Source organism: Acanthochromis polyacanthus, chromosome 13 (assembly GCF_021347895.1).
Source record: "Acanthochromis polyacanthus isolate Apoly-LR-REF ecotype Palm Island chromosome 13, KAUST_Apoly_ChrSc, whole genome shotgun sequence".
Lineage (NCBI taxonomy): Eukaryota > Metazoa > Chordata > Actinopteri > Pomacentridae > Acanthochromis > Acanthochromis polyacanthus.
In genome coordinates, this window is record NC_067125.1 from 23,445,953 (window position 1) to 23,472,337 (window position 26,385).

Genomic DNA, 26,385 nt, shown 5'->3' on the forward strand with positions numbered 1-26,385 from the left:
GTTGTTGTTGTCGTTGTTGTTGTTGTTATTATTATTATTATTTCGTCATTGGACAGTATTTTGTGATGGACACAGTCAAAATAAAAACAGTTTTGGGAGGCTGTGAATTTTAAACATTTGCTTTGTCCAAATTCTTCAAATGCACTTGACATTCACAAAAATTTGTATCATTTTTTTTATGTTTAAATACAAAACCATTTTTGTATCAACTGTCAACGCTTCAGCAGACGGACTAACCCTTGCAGCGGAGGGACATGTCTTCGCCGGCCTCCGCGGAAGGATATGCTATAAAAGCAGACCATGGCTCTGGCTGTCAGTATTGTTCAAGTGACGGTGCAGAGGAAGGGCAGTCAGTATGCTGTGATGTCACAGCGCTGTACACATTAAAAAACTGCTCGTTTTATTTTTGCAGCTTCACGTACAGTCGCCGAACTTGGAAGCAGATGTAATTAAAGACGACACTTCCTCCCAGCGCTAACGTTAGCTGTCCTGTCAGACTTGTCGACGAAGGAAACAACGAAGTGTTCTTTTATGTGGCACGGATGAAATTACTGCTCACTGAGGAAACGTCTGCGTTTGTCAAGAAGATACACATTTGTCTTGTGGACTGGGCCGTCTTGTCGAAGAAAACCGAGAACAAGGACTAACGTTTTCGGATGCACATCAGTTCTGTGTTGACATTTGCGTTGCATCCTTAAGATGTTTTAAGCTAACATTGACAGGACTAGCTCGCTGATGTTGGCTAGCGTCATAGGTGTCGACCACTTGTATATTACAGATAGAAGCAGGTTGAAGTATTCACTATCGAAAGAGATCATCTTATTTACACATTTTCGTTAGCATGTCTGCAGAGAGCTGCTATGGGCTGCCGCTATGACGCTAGGTGTAGCCACAGGGTTATGTCACTGTCAGGCTAACAGATAGCTTTCCGTCTGCAGCTGCCTCAATCTTTGCATGGTCATGTCCAGCAGGCTTGGCATCATGTAGACCGTCCCTCTGTCCAGGCTAGGTGAGCGGGGAAACAGTATGTTAGTGAGCCTCCTTGGAGCGTAATGCAAAGCTGGATTGCAGCTATCCAACTGGGTCAAAGACTGACAGCTGGCACTGATACAGTTTAGCTCAGGATTGTTGCTCGCCATTCTCAAAGCCGTCCGCTCTGTGATATTACAAACATCCCGACCCACTTGGAGGACATGTGAATGCATCATGTCCTGCCTGCATCTCTTATTTATGCAATAAGGCACCAGAGCAGCCTGTAATGAAATAATCCCGCAGTGAGAGAGGCAGCATCATCAGGACTGAGTGGATATTTTGCTCCTTTTATTCCCTGAAGAGGACAGCAACATTCAAGGCTATCTAAGTGTCCAGCACCTGCCCATCACAATGGAAACTGTGGGAGATTTTGAGTACAGCAGAAAAGACCTGGTTGGACATGGAGCCTTTGCTGTGGTGTTCAAAGGAAGACACAGGAAGGTAAATAAACGGCTTGCCTGCAATGCTGTGTGCCCTCATCTCTCTCTTCTCTTGCAGGAAAAAAGAGGGCAAGCAGACAGCTTCATTTAAAATCTGGGTCAGTCAGTGCCAGTGGAGTTCTGCAGCAAGCATATGTAGACCATCACCTTTTTTTGGAGGGGGGTGGCAATATTTACTGGCAATTTTATGACTATACATCTATATCCAGACTGGTGTAATGTACGGGCAGGCTGTAGCAGGTCATTGTTTTGTGCCATTTCATCAGCCTGATATTAGTTGTATAAGTGTATTTATGTCGTTTCGTTCATTCATGAAACGGATGAGTCAGGCAGCAGTCAATGACTTGCTGACGTACTGAAGCAGGAGGGAGGATGGGGTGCAGTGTTTTTCCTTTTGCCTTTTTAAGGATACAAGCCCTCCTTATGTAAGAGCTGCACAAGGTTCATTCACATTGATGCACTCAAACCTATTTGATTTAACGCTCAAAAATGAAATCCTTACATTTGACCAGGCTGTGATTTTATTTGCACAGAAGGACACTAGGATGGTAGGTTTGTTTGTGTATCTGTGACTGAGATGCAGGAGATGACATCATATTGCCCCCATTGCTACTGGTGTGAAACAGATGGTCCTGAATTCCTCAATGAAGCCGCATTAGAGCATCACCACGCTCCCTCCTCGAGCCCAAACGGAGCAGCTTCTATCTTGTTAGAAGAATCAATAATAAGCTCAGAGACTGAACTGAACGTAGGCTTGCAACCAATCACCTGCTCATCATTGTAATCTGTACACGAATCTACCGCTGCTCACATGCTTAGCTATCATGTTAAGACAGAGCTGGCATGTGAGCCGTGTATTTACTGTGTAAGTCCTATCATTTGCGTCCCATTTAACCTATTTATAGGATTGTTTCCACCTTAGAGGAGCAGGAAGGTTAGAGCCACCTGCATGCAGCAGACCTGATGGATTGCTTCATTGCTGAGGCAGTGGTGGATGTCACATGTGGGCTCGTGTTGCACTGTAATATCAAGTTATTAGGCAAAGCTTCCTTCAAGATTAACAGTTTTATTTTGTACTTTATAGCCTTTACAGCTTTGTACCGACAATTGTCAAAAAGAAACACAACTCTTTTGATATAATTTTATGTCAAATCATGTTCAATTACTTCTACTTATCCCAAAAAATGTGACGCTCTGCAGCTCTGAACAAACTTATAAAATTTTACACATTTCAGAAAGGCATGTTGTAGCAAGGCTCAGCTATGACGGCCTGCTCCGTCTTATTTTCCTGTGGCTGAAATGTAATCTTTGTGAATAACAAATAAATAAAAATAAGATCTTCTGTCCATTACGACCGAACGATTCTGGGAGAACATGTAATTAACATTTTTCTGACCTATATTGCAATTTGATTTGTGATGTAATCTTTTAAAGTCATGTCTCAGTTTAATATTCACACATTTGAAACGTGATGGAGCATTACCACGTAAAATACCATCAAAAGTGTGACTGTCGCACAATGAAGATGGTGTGAAGTTGTAGAACCATTGGCGTAACACTTTAAACAGTGCTGCAAAACTGACATGGTGTGGCTCCTAAATAATAAGACTGAGTTTACATCAGCTGAACCACAGAGTGTAATATGAATTATGTAGCATACATTCATCAATAGGCAGCATAAACAACCACTGAAAATTTAATTTGCTTAAATTAAATATAATTGAATTACAGCATTAGTTTCATAGCCACACTGAGTATATCCTAAATTGCTGCCCTTGTTTGCTGATTGCTAAATCAATTGTTTGTTTAGCCATACTGTCCATCTTAGAAGTTTGGAAAGCTTTGAGCCTTGACTTCCGGTATGAACATCAAATTGTAGTAAGACGCTATCAAAATACTTTACAAGGAGTTTACTAATGCAGAGCATCAGAATGGCCCAATGACATGGAAGGATATTTTTTTTAACACTAATGAAATATATTCTAGACAATCTTGTTTAAAGACGGACAGGTGACAAGTTAAAGGAAAACCCTTTGATCCCTTCAGTGAGGAGGTCCGGTGGTTCTGTTACACTCTGGGAGCTTTTTCCTGGACTGGTTTGGATTCACTTGTACGCTGAGACAACATGGTCATTTTAAATCAATGCAGAGCTGTTCTGAGAGATCACCTTTGGTCTATGATGGAATACTTCAGTCCTGATGGGAGTGGTTTCTTCAAGGTTAACGAAGCCCCCATCCATAGCACACTAAATGGTATGAAAAGAATGATGTGATTTATATGCTTTGACCTTCAAAGTCACCAGATCTCAACTCAGCTGAACACCTCTGGGAGATTTTGCAGCACTAACACCTTCATCTAAACACCAAATGAGGAAATATCTTTGAAAGAATGGTGTTCATCCCCATAGTAGAGTTCAGAGACTTGGAGAGTCGATGCCAAGATACACTGAACAATGCACTAAGACACTTTATGATGTTTCTGCCTTTAACTTGTTGTCAGTCTGTACATTATTGAGATAAACAACAGTAAAAATATGTTGATATAGCCATGTTAAACACATAGAAGTTTGGTAATGATTGTTGGCATAGTCATTGGAACTCTTCACCACACTGAGAGCTAACCTCTGAAGATGGAGCACTCAGTGAATATATCAGCATGAATGAGGTTGTTAAGACTAAGTGGTTTCCTTCCAGAAGCTTCTGCTCACTTTCAAACTTTACAGGACGTTTGTAATATCGCTGAAGTCACCTTAGAAAGGTGGATTTTTGATGAAGTACGTTAATATGTGTTGTAGTCTCAAAAGCTGAAAGTGCATTTGATTCCAGAAACAGATTTAAGAAAAAATGTTTGTACAGGTTAAGAATCATGTGAAATATTTAGATAAACTTGACTGTTGTTTGAGGTCAGATCTCATATTACCAATTTAAATTCTCAAAATGAAATGTGGGAAGAGAAATCAGATGTAAAAATATGACCTGGGAAAATAGCTTGGTAGTCAGTCATACCTTTTGAATTAAATGTGTTAATACTGGGTAGTCACTCGGTACAAAGCCACGATTACTCCTCGTGAAGCACAGTTTTAAGTTGCTCAAGTATGTTGAACCGGCTTTGGTCGTAGTCTTGTGCTCTCCATCGCAGTCTTGCACCATCACCTTCAGCCATGTCTGGTGACGCTAATCTCTTTGTTGCTCACTCCTCTATAATTAGCTGTGATTCATAAATGAGATCATGCATTATTCTGGAAAATGAAAGCGTGCTTCTGTCTTTGCAGCATGACTCTGATCACGGCATAACTGCTTACTCCACACTGCTTATCTCTCTATTATGTGGCAAGCCATTAGTTAGGTTTGAAGGAAAGTCATCCTGCTCCCCCCCGTCTCACTCTCCAGCATTACACGATGGGCCAGCAGGGTCACTTTTTTCTATGGGTGTAGTGTCAGCAGCTCAGTCACCGTTGGTTGGGTAGGATGTCAGTGAGCTGGAGATAGATGCAGCTCAATTGACAGTGTATTACTGTGTATTATACACACACACACACACACACACACACACACACACACACACACACACACACACACACACACACACACACGGACTCATGTCACTCACATGCAGCCTCACTCGTGTGCTGGATTCTATGCCAGGCTCTAGGCGGACTGCACCCGCAGAATACGAACATCTCCTATTAACCTAGATTCATCTGGAAAGCATGTTTTTTATTCATAGGTCCTTTAGTTAGCCTCTTGTGTAACTGGCCATGCACATTTCATTTGTCTATTCAGTCTGTGTTTGTCTCTCAAGGGCATAGAGACAGTCTAGCATGCTCCCGGGTTATTTCTGCATGCTTACTTGGGTGCTTGCATGTAAAGCACATGCCCTGATCGCCTTTGTGTTCACGTGAGCTCCAGAAGTCTTTGTATACCCACTACTGGAGCTCATCTGGAAACATTATCTCAGGCCAGAGCAAAAAAATAGGTCCACCTCCTCATGCTTGGCTTTTAGTGTAAGTAGGCTGGCATTCTAGCTGTCATCTGAGTGCCTCGTCATTCAGCGTGTCATTCAGTGCTGAAGGCTGGAGGAGCCGTCAGAAAACCAAGTGACCTGGTGTTATTGCATCGGCTAAAATTTCCTTTGTCCTTTGAGCCAGCTCTTACACAGTGATGCCAAGAATGCAGGGTAGGTCAAAGGCCCTGGCTTTTTTCATTCACACATACTGTGCTTGGTCTACATACTGTAAATATTTAAAGAAATAAAGTATAGTAACTGTAGTACACTGTAGTAAGACCAGACATTATGGATACAATCCAATACTCTGATCTTGTGAATATGGAAAAATGACAAATATTCTGTGTTTTCAGCTCCTATAGTATGAGCCTTGCATGATGAACCCTGACACCAAGAATAAAAGAGCAGAGGTGCTGTTTTATATTTGCGTGTTTATGAATGTGTCTATTTAGCCTCCTTTTATTGATCACAAGCTCAGATGAACAGGGTCTGGGAAGAAAACTTACCATGTCAAGTATTTTCTGAAAGAAAGCATGACCTATCTGTATAAGCCTGTGTGCAAACCTGTATATTCTTATTTTACTAATAGCAACAGTTCCTCCAGGGGCTGTTGGAAAATGAAGGAAATCAGAACCTTAAGAAGAAATAGATCGGTGACTGTACCAAAGACTAAACCTGAAAGGTTTTACAAGAACATCTTGATTAAGCTGTCAGGTAATCCGTTTTCTTGTCTGTCCTTCTTTCTGTCTTGTGCAGAAGACAGATTGGGAGGTGGCCATTAAGAGCATTAATAAGAAGAACCTGTCCAAGTCCCAGATCCTTCTTGGCAAGGAAATCAAAATACTGAAGGTGAGCATGACACTGAATGGCCTCCCATTTATCTCTTCAAGTTACTTAAAGCGTTATCTGACATTGGCCTTGTGTGGCTCTGCACTGTTAACAGGAAAGGGCCTTGACATCCCTGATAGAAATATCAATGAAAGTGATCCCATTGGCTGTTAATGTCAATACTAATGCATCTTGTTTTTCTGCTGCTTTTACTCAGGAGCTGCAGCATGAAAATATTGTGGCACTTTACGATGTCCAGGTAAGTTTCAAGTCTTTACTACACTAATGAGAAATACAAACTAATGTTTGCTTTTAGTATGCAGTAGGATTTTAATGTGTCTTTTTTAACTATTGTTCATACTCTGATTCTTGTAGTGGTAGACAGAATGACCTTGTCTGTTCTAGTATCAGTCTGAGTAAGAAAACCTCAAATTAACCTCCATCCACAAATCTCTTATCTGTGCCAAGAGGATCAGTGTCGCTCTTTGCTAGTCCTTTAATTTAATGCTGAGGAAAAAAAAACTCAGATTGCTCATTCAAGGTTGTGCTGAGTGTAGCCTGACAGACTGCACCACAGCAAAAGTTTACCTCTTTAAAATATGAAATTCCCTGTTACACAATATAGATTCATGGACAGAGTCAGCACTGTTCAAACACATTCTTGATTCTATATGATTTTTTTAGCTCATGTTATGAGTGGGACAGAACACAAAAATGAAACTTGTGGCTTTTTTTCTGTGAAATGTGGATTAAAACCAATGAATGTAGACATTTTATAAGATGTTCCACAGAGAAAGACCACTCAGTACAGTTATAATATTTAAAAGGTTAGGAAAGATTGAGTCTTTTAACAAAAACATCGTCTGAGTCTCTCTGTTAACAATCAATGTTAGTTGTCTGTTTTCCAGCATGGTGTTTTGTAGCTAATAGAATACTGACAGACCAGTGCTAGAAGATTATCACCTCAGCACCTTAAGTGTTTTTGGACATTCAGGTCTGAGCAGCAGTTTGTCACCTCAGTTTGTTAAATTCAGATTAGCTATGCTAATGTTCTCCCAGCAAAGAGGACACTGGTAGATGTTTACATCAGTTTAGATAACATCTAATATCTTCTGCTTCACTTGTTTAATTGATGTGACTTAGCAGAATATTGTTATTATTACCACAAGTTAATTTATAAAACCAAATTAATTAAAGTAACTTTGATTGAATTGGAGCTATTTATTGCAGCAAGGTGTAGCGCATATCAGGCTAAACTACACAACTTGACCTTTTGAATAACGCTGGTTGCTTGTCTGTGTGATGACGGGTCAACGAGAATAAAAAAGATCCTGTAATTTACATCAACTGTAGTCATAGTTACAACCTGCAGTCCCTCTCCACATTCCATTACTCGTCTTTGGAAGAAGTCTTCATTGCAGACATATGGAAATGCTACCAGCATTTTATGTTGAGAAACATATAAAACATAACATGTTTTATATTAAACAATGCAAAAAAAAAAAGTTTTCCTGACATGAAATGCTAATATATAAAATCTATAAGTGTAAGATCTGGAGAGCTAAAAAAGGCAAGGAACAACATGTATGACCAGAATTTATAATGATCAATATAATATATATTCTGTTATTTGTGTTCAGTGGCAGGTACTGATGCAACAGCTGCATTCATTCAATCCAAAGTCTATAAATTAGACGAACATATTATACTGCATACATTATGCCATTAACTCAAACAAATGGTACTGAGGCTTTAAAAGCTTTAATAATACTGTACATAACATGCTGCTCGTGCACTCATGTGACTGATGACCCACAGCATTGTGTAGTTATAGTTGAGTCGGTCTGTCCGTCAGAATTGGGCATGACTTTTCCAAACTACCCTCCTGTGGGTTTCCTGCACATCAAGACTGGAAAGAGCTGGATGTTAAACTGGAATCTGATGTATTTCTCAGAATAGATTCCAACACCCAAGCAGATCATTTTTAATGCTTTTGGCCAAATGATGAAGTCTGTTGAGAGTATAAAAGGCCTTGCTGTCACATGCTAAATGAGCATCTTTGTCCTCTGACTGAGAGTTTGGCATCTAGCAGTCATATATTCCTTACACATACTCCACTCCACAGGCAGAATATAAGACTATGTGCTTTTCAAAGCTTACCATCTCTGGGATTTCTCAGTGGTTTTAGAGTTTATGCTGTTGCAGTGCATTAAGGATGCTATTAGTTTTAGAGGTGGGTTGCTCATCCCTGACCGATGGTGGGCATTGTGAGAGGCTCTGGTTTTCTTTATGCACCAGCCTTCATTCACACAGCTTAATCAGATGTTTGTGTTTGTCGTTTTAAATGCAACCTGTATAGGTTGATAGAATTCTGAAAATCCTGACATCTCCCTTCTTCAAACTGATTTACTGTTTACATCTTCTGTTATAGAAATCCATAGCATAATGCAATAAAAAGTCTGTTGGTTCAAATTTCCAGAATTGACTCTAACAACCCCTTACACGTTAGTGTACTTCCAGTAAGTACATACAAAGGAGTAGGAGGGAGGCAGAAACATTTGAAGTGATGATGAAGCACTTCCCACATAGCAGTGGTACTTCCTGTGTTTGCGTAGGCCTCCCGCTGGGACCCTGCTGATCAGCCCATCAACCCTTCCACTCCTCCTCCCATGTCTTCATCTCTCCATCAGTCTTGCTCATGTAATAACCTCTTCCAGGAGCAAATCACTATAGAGCCTAGTCATATCTCAGCAGTCGGAGTACAGTAGCACAGGTGGCTTCTGTTGGGACCCAATTCTTGATTGTCATTTTCTATGAAAATCAAGTGTTTTCGTTTACTTTGAAGATTGTTGTGGGGAGAACAAACAACCTTTACAGAACATGCCCTTTTCTAGATCAAGCACACAAATTAACTAACGTCAGAAGAAAGATTGTGACTAAAGTAGATGTACTTTGTATGTCTCATATGACAAAGATGGTACAGGTCTTATTAAAAATGTATGCAGTTTAGTGCAGAGTGGTGTGTGGGCTTCACACCTGAGGAAGCGTGGATTAAAGGCATGCTACGGAGATCTGCTTTTTTCTTCCACTCTCTGCTGCGGGAGTTCACTATCCTCTCATGACAGCTTATGATTTTGCACTTTAAACTCAAGATATTTTTTTGGAATGGAGTCCTTATTTTTGTAAACTCTAGTGTCGTTCTCCACTATATGTTCTGGTCTATGAGCCTGATTGTAACATTTTGGACACAGTCAGGCTAGTGACTTTCCAAGTTTTCAGGCTTACACTAAGTGAAAAGGCTGCTGGAAGTATCTTTGCATTGAAAAGAGAGATATGAGAAGGGTTTTTGATTTTCTTACCTGGAAGAAAAGGAATACATGTGGATCTTGATGCATATAAATACAGTATAAATAGAAGTGTCATAATCAGGGTGGTGAAATATTTGTAATCTGTTTAGTTTCTTATGGTATTTATTAGATTAGAGGTTGAATATTTGCTACAGGCATTATACTTTGAATGTTTTAGGAAGACAATATTACAATATTTACAATATTTATATCAGCAAAACAAAGGGCTTTATATCAGGGGACAACTTAAGCGAAAAGCCATGTAGAAATCAATAGTGGACTTTATATTTGGACTGTTACCCAACGTTACACCAAAGAACACTGCCAGACAGACACTAAGATATTACCGCTCTGTTTGTGCTTTGAAATTTTCACCCCCCCTCCCCCAAGCCCACTTTATCAGTTGTGTGGTTTGACTTGGTCCTCATGCACTCTGTCCTTGTTTCTTGATTTTGTTTGCCCACTTTCCATCAACGCTGCCTCTTTTGTCTGTAGCATTCACTGAGCTGGTCTATCATAGGCACAGTGTCTCCCTGTCTCTTCTTACCAGCTGGCTTTTTTCCCTTTCCCTGTTGTGTTGCTCTATCTGTTGGTGGCCAGTGTAATGGTGTGTATTTCCTCTGCTGGTGACTATCAATAGAGTCTGGTGTCTTGTAGCCCTTTGGTAGCAGAAAGCCTAGAAGCACTCAGTTTTCTTTCCTTTGTTTCACATGTTCTACTCATTACTTACTATGTACATTTAAGATCTTTTTCCCTTGTTTTCCTATTTGCCATCACTTCTTGTAACTCCACTTGGCTTCTTCAGCTTCATCAGCTGATGTTTTTTCAAACGCATGCTTCATAAATGGGCTCACCAAACAAATGTAACCTTGTGCATCTAAGTCATGCCTAGACTCCTTTTTTTGATTATAAGAAACATGGGACATGCTTGTTAGTGTCATTTTCAGAAGTCATCTAGTGTTCTTGTCTTTGCCAATTGGAAATGGGTTACTTATTTAAGCCTGATAATAGAGACCTACAAACCAAGCCCTTCTGACTGTGTCTTATAGATACTGTTGGAGGTTACTGATATCACTGATACTGACCTGCTGACTGCTTGAAACTGGCAAAGTGACTCAATAGGAGCCTCATAAAAGGGGATGACAGTGAGAGTTTGACCTTTTGAGGAGCACGGCTCATGGTGGTTCATATATGATTTAAACATTGCTCAACATTTTGTAGGCAGCAAGCTTAGATTTATCTCTACATGTAAAAAATGCTACAACGCAAGTCTAATTCTCCTCTTTTTCACTTTGATGATTTATCATTCCATCCATTAGCTGTAGTCACTTTATCCTCTACTTTATACTGGTGATACAGAGCGAGACAGGTCACCATGGATCAGTCCATCACGTGGTTGACACAAGAGACAACCATAAATGCTCAAACTCACACCCAGAACATATTTAGAATCACCAATTAACCTACCATGCATCTGGAAAAACCCTCACTGTAGCCTCACAGCCAGAGCCTGGTGAGTCTTTGTCAGACCAGACAGATTTAAAACATAAAGAACATTTTACCTTTACTAGTAGTGTGGTCACAAATCTCATTTACTGTAAGATGACTGTCATGACCTCCCCTAGAGACATTCTCATTCATGTTTCTGCAAGATGAACTGTAGTAACCTTAATTTCCTGACTTTATCCAGTGCCACAGTCAGGTCTAAATGTCATGACCTGTCATTGATTTTAGTTAGCCTTTCCACTAGCCACCTGTAAAACAAATGACATTCCCATCAGTCTAGACAGGACTGTGTTTATTGCTAAGCAGCCATTCTAAGCATGCTATTGTGCTAAGTTAAGATTCTGTTCATGGTAAAGCAGCCTCACAGTCATCAGTATGGGCTAACATGATGCCAGCAAACATTTGACAGATGGCAAAATGCAGGAGGAGAGGTTCAACCCAAACAACACTGAATTTTCACAGTACAATTATTAAAATAACAGTTGATATGAAACTGACAAATTCTCAAATCACTTTTGGTAATTTGACATCTAAGTCATACAGTCCCTTTAGTGTTTTTCAGTATTGAAATGTTAAGATCTGTCTTGAGGTTAAACAGCAGTATCCTGTGGTAATACACCAGTTGTTCAGCTTACATTTACTGTGCTGCACTGTTTTCAACTCTTAACCTCAAACACAATCCTAAATTATCATCTTGTTTTTATAATGTCAGCTACAACTGAACCTATAGCTGACTATGTTTCTGTTCACACTGCTCTGTATCTGTACCAGTACCATATAGACTAGACCATTGTGTTGGTCTGAACACTGAATAAACACAGGGTACAACTGCTTATGTCCCTTTGTATGTTTAAATTGGGTTCACAATGGAGGTGTTCATTCGCACAGCATCCACACGGTGACTTATATTAACACCCCATCGTACTACCTCAGCACTTCTTGTGTTAGTTGATGAATGCACAAAGGAAAACAACACGCGCTTTTCTTAGGACTTACACTGCAGATTTTCAGTCTATGTGCGATCTACTGGTGTATATGTACCATGTTTGATCCACACAGATCCCCACCCACAGTGTGCCACACATGGCAACCACAGATTCATTGGAAAGTTTAACCATCATAGTGTGAAGTACAGTTTTGCTGTTGATTTTTTTTAAATAACTACAAGTGCATTAAGAGAGCACAGTCCTTTACCATGGTCAGTGCCTTATCTTGAAACTTTAAAGAACGTGATATGAATCAGCTCCAAAATCATCTGGCCACGCTCCACTTCTACGCCAAGTCTCATTTAATTTGGTCTGATAGATTTTGTGTAATCTTATTTACAGAAAGACAACCATTTGGCCCTGATAACACACCCCAGTCTTGGCTAGGAATAATTCTCTATAATACCCCTTAGTTGCACCCCGAGTACAGTCTTCCTTTGTTTTAAAAAAAATTGTAATATTTAGTTGTTCTAGACTTAAGATGTATTTTAATCTATGTGCAGATGGAGTCAGATGGATGGTTTCATTACAACATATAACAAGTGGAATAGAACACTGATTTGCTTTAAAACATGTTGCCTTATATGCTAGTGAGCTTTTGTGAATGCAGTAGCAATCAGGCTGTTTGTGTGTGAATCACACAAAGACACACCAGCTGCCTGCGCACCTCTCAGAATATCTGTTGACAAAAGACTGCAGGACTGGATGTGGGAGTATGTGCACCCATGACAGATTGCAGGTCCTTCTATCCAGCTCTGTACTTTTGGAGCCCTGCTCGTTTGCTGCTTTTAATGACAGCCTTAAGCGCACAGCTGAGCGGCTCCCAGTCCTCCATGGTGCCGTTAACGTTAAGCAAGCTGCAGCAGTGTGAGGTAGACGACTCTAATTATAAGTGTCCTGTGTCAGGGTTTGTCGTGCTCTCTCTCTCCTTACTGGTATTCATGCTGAACAGTACATATTTGCTGTTTGGATTCTTATGAACTGAAAACAAACAAACCGAAAATGTTTGTTTAATCAAAAGAAAACAATAAGCTAAGCACTCATCTGAGGTGACCAGAAGTTAAAATTCCCTCCTCCCAAATGCTGCAAAAATCTACCTCGAAGTCTTTACAGGCCACCTCATGCTGCCAATAGTAACAGAACTATGAATAAGTAGTTTTATTTAGTTTATCCATAAACCTGTGTCTACAAAAACACGCACAAAAATAACGTAAAGGTCAAAAAGCTTCCAAGCTTTTTTTTTTTTTTTTTTTGGGAGTTTTTGACTTCCATCATGGCTGCCATTTTCAAATAGAGTTTACTCAGCAGTTATGTGGCTACAAAGCAGATTCACTGAGATGAGATGTTGAAAGCTCAGGGAAAACCTAGTGAAGAGAATACATTTGCCTAGTTGTCATAGAGTAAGTAGGTAATCTAATAAAAAATGTAATTTGATTTTAATCCACATAAAGGTTCATTTTTGACTGAAATCATTTTTTGGGGGAAACTATCTAAAGTCGAAGTCCCTGATGTATCTAGTTTGCTGAATTGTTCTGTCACCTCCTCTAGTTAATTGACTTTTTTGAGACCTTTTGACTACATTTCATCATGACATATTTCAATATCATGTCAAATTTCAAAACTGAAAAAACTTTGAATGGTTCAAATTCTGTATTTGAAAAACTTGAAATCTCTAAGGAAAAATCAAGCGACATTGAAACCCAAGTTTTAGTCACTGGTGTAGGGTTTTGATGGGCTGAAAAAAATGTTTCAAATCTCTACAAGCATTGTTTTTTATTGGAATTTTACTTGTTCACAGCTACACTGCTTCTCCACTCGTTTTCAAAGTTTAAGGTTTGGCACTGTTCTTCTGGTATGTCGGTTTGTTATGCTGTTTGTTTATGATGAGCACCTTTATTCTCTCCCAGTCATGACTGTGGCATTTAAAGTTACTTTTGTTAAGATGAACTAATTAACTGAGTTGACTGGTTATCAACTGCAGATTTTATTTGAAATCCCACCTGTCAATCAATCCCTCCTATATCAGTCCTGTCTCTGGGATCCTGGCTTTTTTTCATAGACAGTCTGTTTTATACCATTGCTACAACACTAACACTAGTAAAACACACTAGGACAACACTGCAGATTACCAAAATAAGATTATTTAAAAAAAATGCTGCACAGCTTATTATGAAGAAAGAAAACTGAAGTACGAAAACAATGGTTGTGGAGATTTTCAGATATTTCAGCCTGTAAAATCAATATTTAAGCCTTCAAAACTGTGTTTGAATTTGTAAAGCCCTTTTGTTTGTTAGGTCTGGACCCAAATATCTGAATTTTCGATCGTTACGGTGGTATCCAAATATAAATTCTGAGATCCGAATACTCAGACACCTCCACCAGTCGTATGATGTCCCACTATGCGAATGTTCAACTTTTTGGATTTTTACTCCACCAGGGAACGCGGTGGAGTTATCTGATGATTGGCATACACCTGTCTGTTTATCTGTTTATCTGTGGGCAGCATTACTCAAAATGTAATTACAGATTTATATGGAATTTAGATGAAATTTTTGGGCAAGGTCAGAAATGACACAAGGACCAAGTGATCAGATTTTGTCAGTGATGTGGCTGATAGTCTAGATCCACGGATTTGTTAAAGATTTCTGTGTCATTGTGAGATAGCGACACGACGTCACTGTAACCATGACAACAAGTGAACGCTGCATCAACTGGCTGCTGATCACATGATTGTGATCCTACTACAAATCCACCGCTGAAGACTTATAGCGACTTATCTGTCAGAAAACATACAACAGCTTTTCTTGTTTCTTTTACGTTGGAAATATGGCATGATATTTAGGCCACAATCAGTAGCTTAGTCTAAAGTTCAGCTGAGCAATATTTGCCCACAGAAGCTGTTGGTGGTGGTTAAATTGAAATTTCCTGGAAAAGTTTTGTAATTGGACCTTAGTAGATTAGATTATTCCATTGAACCACTGTTCAAGGTCAAGGGTGAACATGATTGTAGAACAACGTTTTTATGGAGTGCCAAACTTATATATAAACCCTTAATTGTATGTTTACAATAAATAGTGCTTTGTAGGTGATGTAATATCAGTGAAACTGTGTTTAAGTGCTCTGTTATAAACTCAACAGACACATAAAGAGTAAAGGTAAACAGAGCAAGGAAGGTGGAGCATAGAGAGTTGTTGATGAAGTGTTTTGGTTCATGAGCCAATCTTCACAGAAGCTGAAGTTGTTCCAAAGGAACATTGTGCTCTAGCCTGTAGAGGGTCACCAGACTTGTGTGTGTGTGTGTGTGTGTGTGTGTGTGTGTGTGTGTGTGTGTGTGTGTGTGTGTGTGTGTGTGTGTGTGTGTGTGTGTGTGTGTGTGTGTGTGTGTGTGTGTGTGTGTGTGTGTGTGTGTGTTGTCCCTTAATTACGCAACGTTTTGAGGTAGGACTGACATGAAGCGTGCTGAAAAGACAGTGACTGCACATGTTCTTGGATATGTTCAGCGGGGATTCTTGGAACTTTGGGAGCTTTCCTCCTAAACCTGCCCCGTCTACATTCCTGTATGAACTTTGCTTTCTAGAAATGTAGCTGTGTGGAACAGAAGCTTGCTGTTACTGCTCACTGAGGCACATGAACACACAGCCAGTCAGCTGCAGGGAACGTATACTTAGTCTGTAGCATGTCTGATCATCACATCAGCATGAACACACACATGATCTTCAGCACACATGAGCCTGTTACATAACAACTGGTGTCAGGAGGACATTAGTTCAACTCCGGGCCTGAACATTGAATTCTTACTGTATTTCACTGTCCTCACATGGAAGTATATTGTTGTTGTGTGTCATTACAGGCACTTCCCTGTACAACTTTATCAGTGCGGTGTGATGAATGTGGCCATATCAGGACTTCTGTGTAATAACAAACTGTACAGAGGCCCTGCCTGCAAAACAATAAACATCCTCTCCTCTTTATCCATGCACCAGCCACAATAACAGTCAACAAGCAGTCCTGACCTTTTGTCCTCACCACATAATTAGTGCTTTTTCTTGCTGCTGTCAGTGACACAGTCATCTGTCATTATGTGCTGCTGTTATGTCAAAGCAGAGACTTTACTCCCAGCTGACACTAGTTTACTCCGATTACCCCGGATTACTCTGGTCGCTTGCGTGACAAAAGCACGCCAGCTCTCCACAAATGCCCACCCACCCCCCTCCTCAGTACACACACACACACACACACACACACACACACACACACACACACACACACACACACACACACACACACACACACACTGGACCTCCACCCTCTTCAGTTTTGCCATTCCCCATCCCCCATATTGTTACATAACTGCACTCCTGGAGTTGCTGTGACGCAATAACCAAACAGCTCACCAGACACAGTGCTGTTTTGGCTCACATTGACACTTTGCAGTCCAGAGAATTTTTCAGTGCCTTTGTACTGTGTGGTCAGTTTTCATATCCCAGGATGATAAAATCCTTTCATCCTGAGGTGCAGCCAGCCTGCAGGTTTGGTTGGTTGTGAAACTGTTACTGAACGTTACAAGGTCATGATGATGACAGAGGAGCTATTTTTATCAAGGTTGTTTTGGAATACTTTGTGCTAGAAGGGAATGTTTTCATTTGGCAATGAACAATCAATGTACAAAGTGCACCAGTTTTTTTATGTCAGATGTGGTCAATGTGCGAACAGTATCTTCTAGAAAACATGCGTTCATGTAAACAGTGTGAGCGGTTGGCACTTTCATAACTGTGAGCCGCTGCTTCCACTAAGCCCTCACAAACAAAGGCTGGCCTATGTGCAGCTGTCACCACCTGCCTCTTGAAATTCATCTTGCTTCTTAGCAATTAGGCAACGCACCAAATCGAGGCAACTGCAGCAGCAGCAAGAGATGGCAACATGCGAAGGAGCCAAAATACATTCTGAATAAAATAGATGTTTCTCCAGGCAGCAGCCTTTCTCAGAAGTAACCTCACTCCCTGCTATTAGTTGACCTTAGTTCTCTCTGACGGTTGTTTTCGGACATTCACGTTCTGGTTGTGTAAGAGTGTTCTTTGAGCAGTGATGGACCGTCATCATGAGCGTCTGTATCTGTGTGTTTTCTGGTGGGACAATGACGTGTCAGTTCCCTGGTTTTCCTGTCCTCTGCCAGCCCTGGCACTGGTCCCATCTCCCTTCTTCTCCAGAATACCACCTCATTATGTAATCCCCTCCTAACCCCCCTCAACACACTCACATATTCTCACACACATACAGTCAGAAACTGGTGTCCCATCCCCCACCACCACGGCCACCTGCCCCAGATGGGAGAAATTGCTCTATGGGACTGAAAAAGACTGAGCTGCTTAAGCTGAGTTTATGGTTGTGCTAAAGGTAGCATCCTTGCTGCTGTTGTCAGGTGTGCTTCAGTGTTGTTTCAGCTGGTCGTGAATCTCAAAATTTAGCAACCTAGCATGCGTGGCATGGCCAGCACATGTGAACAAATGAGAAGTTTTACCGAAAAACGTGGCAAAACCTCGATTGTATTTCTGTTTGAATGACGTTTACAACCTGTACACTACATTATCTGTTACTGTTTTTCATCACGCCTGTACGAAAATCTAAATTTCTGGCCATCCAGTTTTCCTGCTGGAGAGAGTGTGGATCTGTCCAGGCAGATCAGGTCCATATATTTTGGTCATGCCCAGGTATAATTGACTTTTGGAAGAAGGTGATAAATCTAATGTGTTCTGTGATTGGTATTTGATGTGAAATTTCTTTTTCCGTGTTGTTTCTTTGTATACCCCCAGAGGAAATGAAAGGGTTGCATACTTATTCAGGATAAATCTTATTGCTGCAAAAAAAGCAATCACAAATGTTGGCTCAAAAGAGACATTCCCTTAATGGCCCTTCTGCTTCAAATTGTGAAAGACATAAGAACAGTGGAGCTCATGATCTTCAGCCTCCGCCTACAACAACACAAGGGGGGAAAATATTGGGAAAAATGGGACAGTCATATACAATCTTTTGATAAAGACATTGACAAGATGTGAATTTGTACCTGTGAACTGTTTTATTTATGTTTCTTTCACATTGTGAATGCCCATTTTTATTTATCAGTTTTTTTCTGTCTAAAATAATAAAAAATATAGTTTAAAAAGGCAGTGTAGATCACATTTTTTCTAAGCAGTTTTCTCCTGAATGTTTGGTGGTACTGCTTAGAAAAAATGCAGTCTACACTGCTTGGAGAAAATATTATTTCAGCAGTGCAGATTGCATATTTTTCTAAGTAGTGCTGCCTATCATTTAGGAGAAACCTGCAGTGTGTCTATGGAGCAGTTAAATAATGTTATGGAGCTGATATGCCAGAGTCACATGTCGTTTGATTTGCATGGGTGTCACGGTGCAGTGGTTAGTTACCAGAGCATGATCACCTGATTTGTATATGGAATAGTTTGGAGGCTGTGAGAAATACTGGATTACTTTTAGCTATCATGTTCTGCCAGCTGGAAATGTTAAGTAAAGCTCTTTTGGCAGAGATTTGTTGTGCATGCAGATTACTAGACAGGATTCTGTAGGTGTGTTGTTCCCAAGCAGTGCTTTTATTTTTGCTAGAATTTAGATTTTGATGCAGTATTTTACCAGTGTATGTTAGAGAAAACTACAGTGCCTTTGTTTCTAAATAAATATCAATTCTTTTGTTATTTTGATGCATAAATATTGGACACTACAGTGTTGTGATGGTTTGTTCACAGGACCATTTTGCTGCTCGTTGCACAGCTGCTTCCCAGACATAAGCTGCAGGTCTTTTTTATTTTATAAAGTATATTACGCTGAATCCATTTGGTATTCATGTCTGAACTGAATCACATTAAATTGTCAGTTTTCTGCTAAGTCAAAATACCTTTTTAAAAAAAAGTATCAGCAACAGCTAGGGTGCTAGTGACAGTCGCTGATGTAAACCTCTTTGGGATGATGATTCCTTCAGCATGAACCACTTAATAATCCTTTTGGCACACTCTTCATGGTGTGATCTGACACTGCTATGTCATGGAAAATATAATTAGATACAGAGATGCAGTTTTAATCAAAGGATATTTCCCCAAACGCTACAAGCATGATTAATTTCAGACCTGATGTTCAGCTCAATGTTAACACTCAACATGCTTCTATTGCTGGTGTTTTCCACATCTTTTCTGTGTTATGTATTTCCACAGTGATATTTTTGGGGTTGTACAGCATACTATCCTTACTGCAACTAAGAAGCAAGTAATAAAAATGCACGCTGAGAAAAGGCCAGGGAAGTCATAAATAGCTCGTACTGGTATTATGTACTTTGGATTTTATCCAGTGGCTGTTTTCTTCTAGCTGTGTGGTGGAGCTGACAGCTGCCTCAGGATAAATGGCTTCTGTAACTGATTCCGTGTCTCCTCTCTTCCAGGAAACACCTAACTTTGTTTTCCTAGTCATGGAGGTAAGTATAGAAACATTTACTGTCTGATATTTCATGAGTGAGAAGTCCTATCCTCTTCTCATGTGTTGTCACTCGTGTTGGGGAGAGTTTTGTTTACCATCGTAGCAGTACTCTGTGCTTCATCACAGTAATGTTTTACCCCTGTTGGACTGGTGTAGGCTTCACTGCTGTCCTGCCGTCATTCCTTTGTCTTGTTTTTTCCTCTCATTTTCTTTCACATTGTGTCCAAATTTCCTCTTTTAACCTGTTAACAACCTCTCTCTTGGCATCGTCCCTGACTTTCTACACTTGTTTTGCAACGCTGTAAGCTGCATGCAGGATAGAAAACAAATCATGACTGCAACTGAGGTTACTTACTAAAATACACCCCTCTGCTTTCTAGGAATCGTGTTCCTCAAAAGTCATTGCTTAAGATGTTGTTTTGATCAAAACTTGGAGAGGTCTGCAGTATACTCCATTAATAGTTTTTAAAATCTGATGTGGCTAGTGCTGCATTAATATGAGGGCAGTGACGCACAGTTCTTTCATTATAGTGTTTTCACTGCCAACACAGTTAAAATACAAGACAGACTATTTGTTGTTTCGGTAAATTGCTGTTCATGAGCATATTTCCAGCTTTCAGCTATCAGATGACATAAGGAATGTTACAAGGCCCGTGCCCTTGCAGCGGTTTGAAGCATAAACGTCACACTGGCTGAATCAGAACTGATGCCTCATGTTTTGCTTAGATGGACAAAGCTTGTCTTACTCAAACACTGGCTTAAGTATCAAATGAAAGTGCGATGAAAAGATGAGTGCTCTGAGCTAGGTGTATGAAAAGAATCCTGTGCCCTTTCGCATTCTGTCCATCTGCAAGGAAAAAGAAAAACACAATATGTTGGAATGGCGATTGTTTGAAATAGAGGAAAATGTCTGGAACATTTAGTGCATCCCTCATTCATACAGCAGCACACACAACTTAAATCAACGCTCACATGTCAATTGAAGTGAGCCAAATAGAAGACATGATAGATACAGGAGCTAACTGCATGCCTCTCTTATGTTGACTCTGTCTTTAAATCCTTAACATTTACTTATAAATCTTTGCAAAGCCTTCACTGAATTCTTGAAGTTAAATTCAGCCAGTGCTGCAACGCACAATACTTGGATGCAGATCAGCAAAAGCCAGAACGACACTCAGCTAAATCACAAAATGCTACTTTGAGGGAGACAGACAATAGGATGTTTTGTGTGTGTGTTTTTTTAGCATCGTTGGTGAAGAAACAAAAATAATTTAGTATTTAAACATCCTCCTCGACTCTTTGAAATTCTTAAAATGGCATCCACACCTGCTCCCTAGATCCAAAAGTAGTTGGACACACTGTGAATTTCTGTATTTCAACACTGTTGATCCAAGCCATGTATAAATCAAAACCCCTCCAGAGCCCTGTAGTGCTCACTCCATTTATAATCTCTTTAAACAATGAATTATAAAGGTTTGGATGACACAGCGTCTCTTCATGCAGTCTGTTCTCACAACAAGCATTGGTTTAAGCACCAGTTGTTTTTGTGGTGCAGCTGGTGTCTTTGCGGTTTGTGCAATCTGCATTGTCAGAAATTTTGAACTACATGCAAACGTCTGCTGAGCTGTCTGTGTGGACTCTAGTAGATACCCTTGCAGACCACGAGTATGTGAGAGTCCACCAGGACCGACAGGATTCATGTATATTACATCATGTCCCCAAGTATGAGTCTGTATGGATCTCTCTGTGAACATCTACCTGATTTTGTAGTCCACGCTATCAGCCTGCATGCTGACTGTGCTACAAGAACTGTAGTGGGTAGTACGACTGTCAGTGGTGTGCATGTGCAGAACACAATGACATCCTACTGCATATGTTTGAAACGGAGGCCTCCGAGTAGACTAGAAAGTAGTATAACAACAACAACCAGGGGTCCGTTTCTGTTTGTGTGCACATCTGCAAGGCTTAAGGCTGGCCTCAGACAGAGCACAACACCAACAGTTGAGGCAAGAAATGGTGGAGAACACCAGCCTCATCTGTCTGGCCTTGATATCCCTCTTAAGAACTGAGAGCACCAGCCAGTGTTGTCCCTACTGATCAGGCTTCAGCCATTCAGCAGATTCATTAATGAGCCAGCCCTTATCTGATTGGATTTGAACAAACATTCATGTAAACATATGACAGAGTCAACACAGACGTATGCATATTACCAAAATGTGCTTCTTGGCTTGACATTGCTGAACCTGAATTTTATTTATTGCTGATGGTGATTGTTTGTGTCCCCATGCGCAGTATTGTAACGGAGGTGATCTTGCTGACTATCTGCAAGGTAAGCATCGCACTAATCTGTCTGACACACTCACACACAGATTATTGTTGATGAAAACAAAGTTACTAATGCTGCAGAGGAGGAAGAACCATGTGACTGCAGCTAGCATGAGTGTAGGTGTGGGTCTGTGTGCACGTGATGGTGCATTTATTATCTCTGTGTGATGGCTCGTATGTGGAATAATGTAAGCCTCTCTCATGTGTGTGAGAGAGCAGCTTTGTACAAAGGCTCCTTCTCTTCCTTCGTCCTGTCAGCACACTGTTTATGTCATTGTGATAGTTTATAAAGGTCAGCATTTCTGGTAAAGAGCAACAAGTCAGCTCCACATGAAATTATTTGTAAAGGACATTAAAAGGGATGTTTAGAAATTCTATTTTACATGGCTGACCTGCTGTACACTGAAAATGAAGAGTGTAGCAAAGTAAGGCAAGTAAAAACAATGTTTCAGCCTCAAGTTTTGCGTTACGACATGTGATGTCATAGACAGAGGATGTCTCCGTCTGGCAGCAAGGGTCTACAGTTTAAAGAAACAAAACCAGAATGTCAAGTTTCATGTTCATGTTTTTCAGTTCAGATGGCAGAGATTCTTGCATGAATTAGCAGCCAAAGATTTATTAAAAATACAATAAGTCTCCTCCTCAAACACTTGTCGCCTTCTCTTATGAGACAGGATTATGAACACTGAATAAATAGCGTCAGACATATCATGACACATTCTTAGTGTTCATTTTTTGTTTGGATACTAAGCAGATTTTCCTGAAACAGTTTGGTTTACCAGTGACCCAGCCTCACCTCACAGGATTTGAACTTCAGGATAGTGTATTGCAAATTCCTCTGTATAAATGGCAGTTTGCCAGTGCATGTCTTAGATAACCACACGTGTTACACCTCTGTCCTATAAAAAACACTGATTGTGTTGTTGGAGCAGCTCTCTTATCACTGTACCTTTGTATAATGTACACAGGTGTCCACATTTGCAGTTTATGGTGTGTGTTGCAGACCTGGATCACGCTGTGACTTTGCATGGTGATCCAGGAGTCTCTGCTTGAGTAACACTGGTGATTGCAAAATGACACCTGTGGGGTCGTACTGGATTGGTTGTTTGTAGTTTTACAGTGTTCTGAACGGAACTGTACTTTTGTTTTTACTACTGAATGGCTTCTGTGTAGGTAACAACCATTCTGCTTATATAAGAGGATCTCTGTAGTGAATGATTGTACCACTTGCACAACTTTTTCATGTCAGAAGTTGGTCCACTGGGGTTGGCAGTGGACCCCCACTCCCCACCCTCTAGATCCAAGATTAATGTTGATAAGCTTAGTGGTTTGATCTATGCCTACACTGTAATCACAATGGCTTCATAGAGAGAGAGAGAGAGAGAGAGAAAGAGAACCAGAATGAATATAAGAGAGAGAATCCTCTTAGTCTCACATCCGATTAGACTTGTTTCACTACCACCAGGGAATAGGACCTTCACTGCCTCAGTTTGCACTATTTACCTCAGGATTATTACTATAATATGCAAATTATTAGCTGTAATCAAGTGAGACTGATGAACACTTTATGGGGATTTTTCCATACTTTATGTGAGAGCAACTGTAATGTGGAAAAAGCCTTTCAGTTTGTTTCTGTATTAGCTCTGCATCATGTCAGTACAGACGAATAAAACAAGTCATAAATGTGCATCATTAGCTGCAGGAAGCACCTGAATCAAATCAATAGGCAAACCAGTTATCCAGGGACACAATGGGGAAGAAGGTGCATCTTATTGAGCAGATTTGCTTAAGTAAGCAGGTCTTTTATCCCTGGGGAAAACACTGTAGAACTTACAGCAAATGTACACTGACAAACAGCAACATTGTGTGTTCAGTCCTGAGTTATCATTGTGTGTTATGTATGCTCTGTTTTAGCTAAAGGGACATTGAGAGAGGACACACTGAGAGTTTTCCTCCAGCAGATTGCTGCTGCCATGCGCATCCTCAACAGCAAAGGAATCATCCACCGCGACCTGAAGCCCCAGAACATCCTGCTGTCATATGCAGGTCGCAAGAAGTCCAACATCAGTGGCATCCGCATCAAAATAGGTAACAGAAGAAGAACAATTGGTTGCTTTCTGTCAGTGTATAAATAGTGTGACTCCCTTTAATGTAGTCCTCGCGTATAAGTCTGTCATTATTTCACACAGATTTCTATCTGTGATCTGACTCACACGTTGCAGATTGCAAGCATAGGTCATCCATTGGCTGTGCATTTTTTTGCAGTTTTCTCCTCTTCTCCTGCTATCTATATAACCCCTTCACAGCACCGACAACTTACTGGTCAGCAACCTACCACACTGAAAATGATGAGTGTTGCTAAGTATTTGGATTGTGCTATATGGGAGACCTGTTGTTTTTTTTTTTCCAGTAGCTTATTCATTTTAGTGACAGTGCTCTCTTTCCTGTAAGCAAACGTTTTATCAAAGCAATTCCCGAAATAATTACGTTTAGAAGCCAAATAATCTCACTTGTTCTACAGTGAAATACTTTTGGTCAATAGTAAAATGGGGCTCAAAAGTCACTGGGCTTAGAAGGGACCGTTCTACATGAGCATCAGATAAATAGCTACCCACTGTTTAAACCCCAAATTACTTTGTCTGCTGTAGTATTGTAATAAATGTGTTTGTAACTACAATGATGGTGTTTTCCTCCACTATTGTCGCTCTGTTTTGAGCGCAGGACTATTTTATGTGTGTGTTATTGTTCCCAGAGTTTCTCTCCCAGGCATCCAGAGTCCAACAATAGTGGTTTGTGTTACTAGTAATGATAACACGTGTGTACTGACTGGTTTGTTTCATGCTTCTGTCCTGCAGCTGACTTTGGCTTTGCACGGTACCTCCAGAGCAACATGATGGCAGCCACGCTGTGTGGGTCCCCCATGTACATGGTCAGTGTGTTTTAATGCATATGTGTTGTGTGTCTAGAATTGCATTTGAGGTCCGTAATTAACATACACCTGTAACATCTGTTGGCCTCCGTAGCAGTTTGTTAAACAACTCTCCCTGTTTTGGATCTTTACTTGTGATATTTTCTCTGTCAGGCCCCAGAAGTCATCATGTCCCAGAACTATGACGCCAAAGCTGATCTGTGGAGCATAGGGACAGTTATCTACCAGTGTCTCGTCGGCAAGCCACCATTCCAGGTTAGCACTGTGCACAACAAACCATAAACAAATCAGTTTGTTGATGTGTGTATCTAATTTCTTTATTCTCGTTTGCAGGCTAACAGCCCGCAAGACTTAAGGATGTTTTATGAGAAGAACAAGAATCTACAACCTATGTAAGCCACCTCCTTCACACTGTGATTATGAGCTTTTGTGGGTATAAAGTTAGATGGTTTGCCATCAGATTTTGTGACATTCATGGCTTGACCAAGTGGGAAAAATGTATTCAAAATTCCTAATATTTGTGACTTGGAATTAGAGTTAGGATGTTGACGTGAGCATTTTATCCTACACAGGAAGCAGGGAGGTTGTAGAATGATTTTGCAAAGTCTGCAGGCATCCTAAGAGAAGCACAGTATTAATGTGTGTGTATTATGTTCCATGTTCTCATTTACCAGCATCCCGAGGGAGACATCCGCACAACTTAGTGACCTTTTGCTTGGCCTACTGCAGAGAAATCAGAAAGACAGAATGGACTTTGGTGAGTATGACATTCTAGTGAAGTCTTTAAAGGGTAAATGCTAGTTGTACTTGGTTTTAGACCCTTTGTGATATTTATTGATGTTTGTTTAAAAAAAAAAACGCTGTCCCTCCCTTTCTTCTTTCAGATACATTTTTCAGCCATCCTTTCTTGGAGCCCTCGTCCACCATTAAAAAATGTAAGCGCAAAGGTCACATTCCTAAGCAGCATAACTTTCTGCACTATGCTTTCTCATTGTCCTACATAAAACCATGATTAATTTTAAGTATGTTCCCCTCAGCATGTCCAGTGCCGGTCCCCAGCGCCTCCAACGCTGTGACGGACAGTTCCTGTGGCAGCTCCCCATGCATCCGCTACAACTCTCCTCCTGTGAGTTTAATATAACTTTATAAATCCTTATTCAGAGGGGATTACACTGATGAAATATTACCCCTGTCTGCCTGGTGTTCTGCTCCCACTGTACCTTTGTTAATGCTTCCTGTACAAACGGTACCTAAAGACATAAACCTAGTGTCCAAAAAAATTAAACACACAGATCCTTTACAGAACATTTTTTGAGGAGATTTTCAGCTCATCTTGTATTTTTTGAACACTAACTCCTTTATGACCTCTGTGAACACTGCTTATAGGAGTGCTGCTGCATCTATGGCTGGTTATAGCAGTCTCTTTGCAGTGGCTTGTCTCATTTCACAGCAGTAGTGGGAATGCAGAGCAAGTCAACTTCCCAGGATGTCAGTTTTCTTTGTAACAATGT

General features: G+C 40.4%; 1 protein-coding gene across 1 annotated transcript in view; it reads left to right on the plus strand.

Moving 5' to 3' along the window:
* Positions 1-308: 308 nt before the first annotated feature.
* Positions 309-26,385, plus strand: part of ulk2 (unc-51 like autophagy activating kinase 2) — a 43,891-nt gene continuing 17,814 nt past the window's right edge. The window contains exons 1-12 of the mRNA XM_022201030.2: positions 309-1,473; positions 6,234-6,326; positions 6,523-6,564; positions 19,586-19,618; positions 21,913-21,949; positions 23,860-24,033; positions 24,801-24,874; positions 25,028-25,129; positions 25,208-25,266; positions 25,549-25,631; positions 25,759-25,809; positions 25,912-26,000. Coding sequence (XP_022056722.1) covers positions 1,384-1,473; positions 6,234-6,326; positions 6,523-6,564; positions 19,586-19,618; positions 21,913-21,949; positions 23,860-24,033; positions 24,801-24,874; positions 25,028-25,129; positions 25,208-25,266; positions 25,549-25,631; positions 25,759-25,809; positions 25,912-26,000 — 927 coding nt within the window. The 5' untranslated portion in view covers positions 309-1,383. The remainder of the gene's footprint in view (positions 1,474-6,233; positions 6,327-6,522; positions 6,565-19,585; positions 19,619-21,912; positions 21,950-23,859; positions 24,034-24,800; positions 24,875-25,027; positions 25,130-25,207; positions 25,267-25,548; positions 25,632-25,758; positions 25,810-25,911; positions 26,001-26,385) is intronic.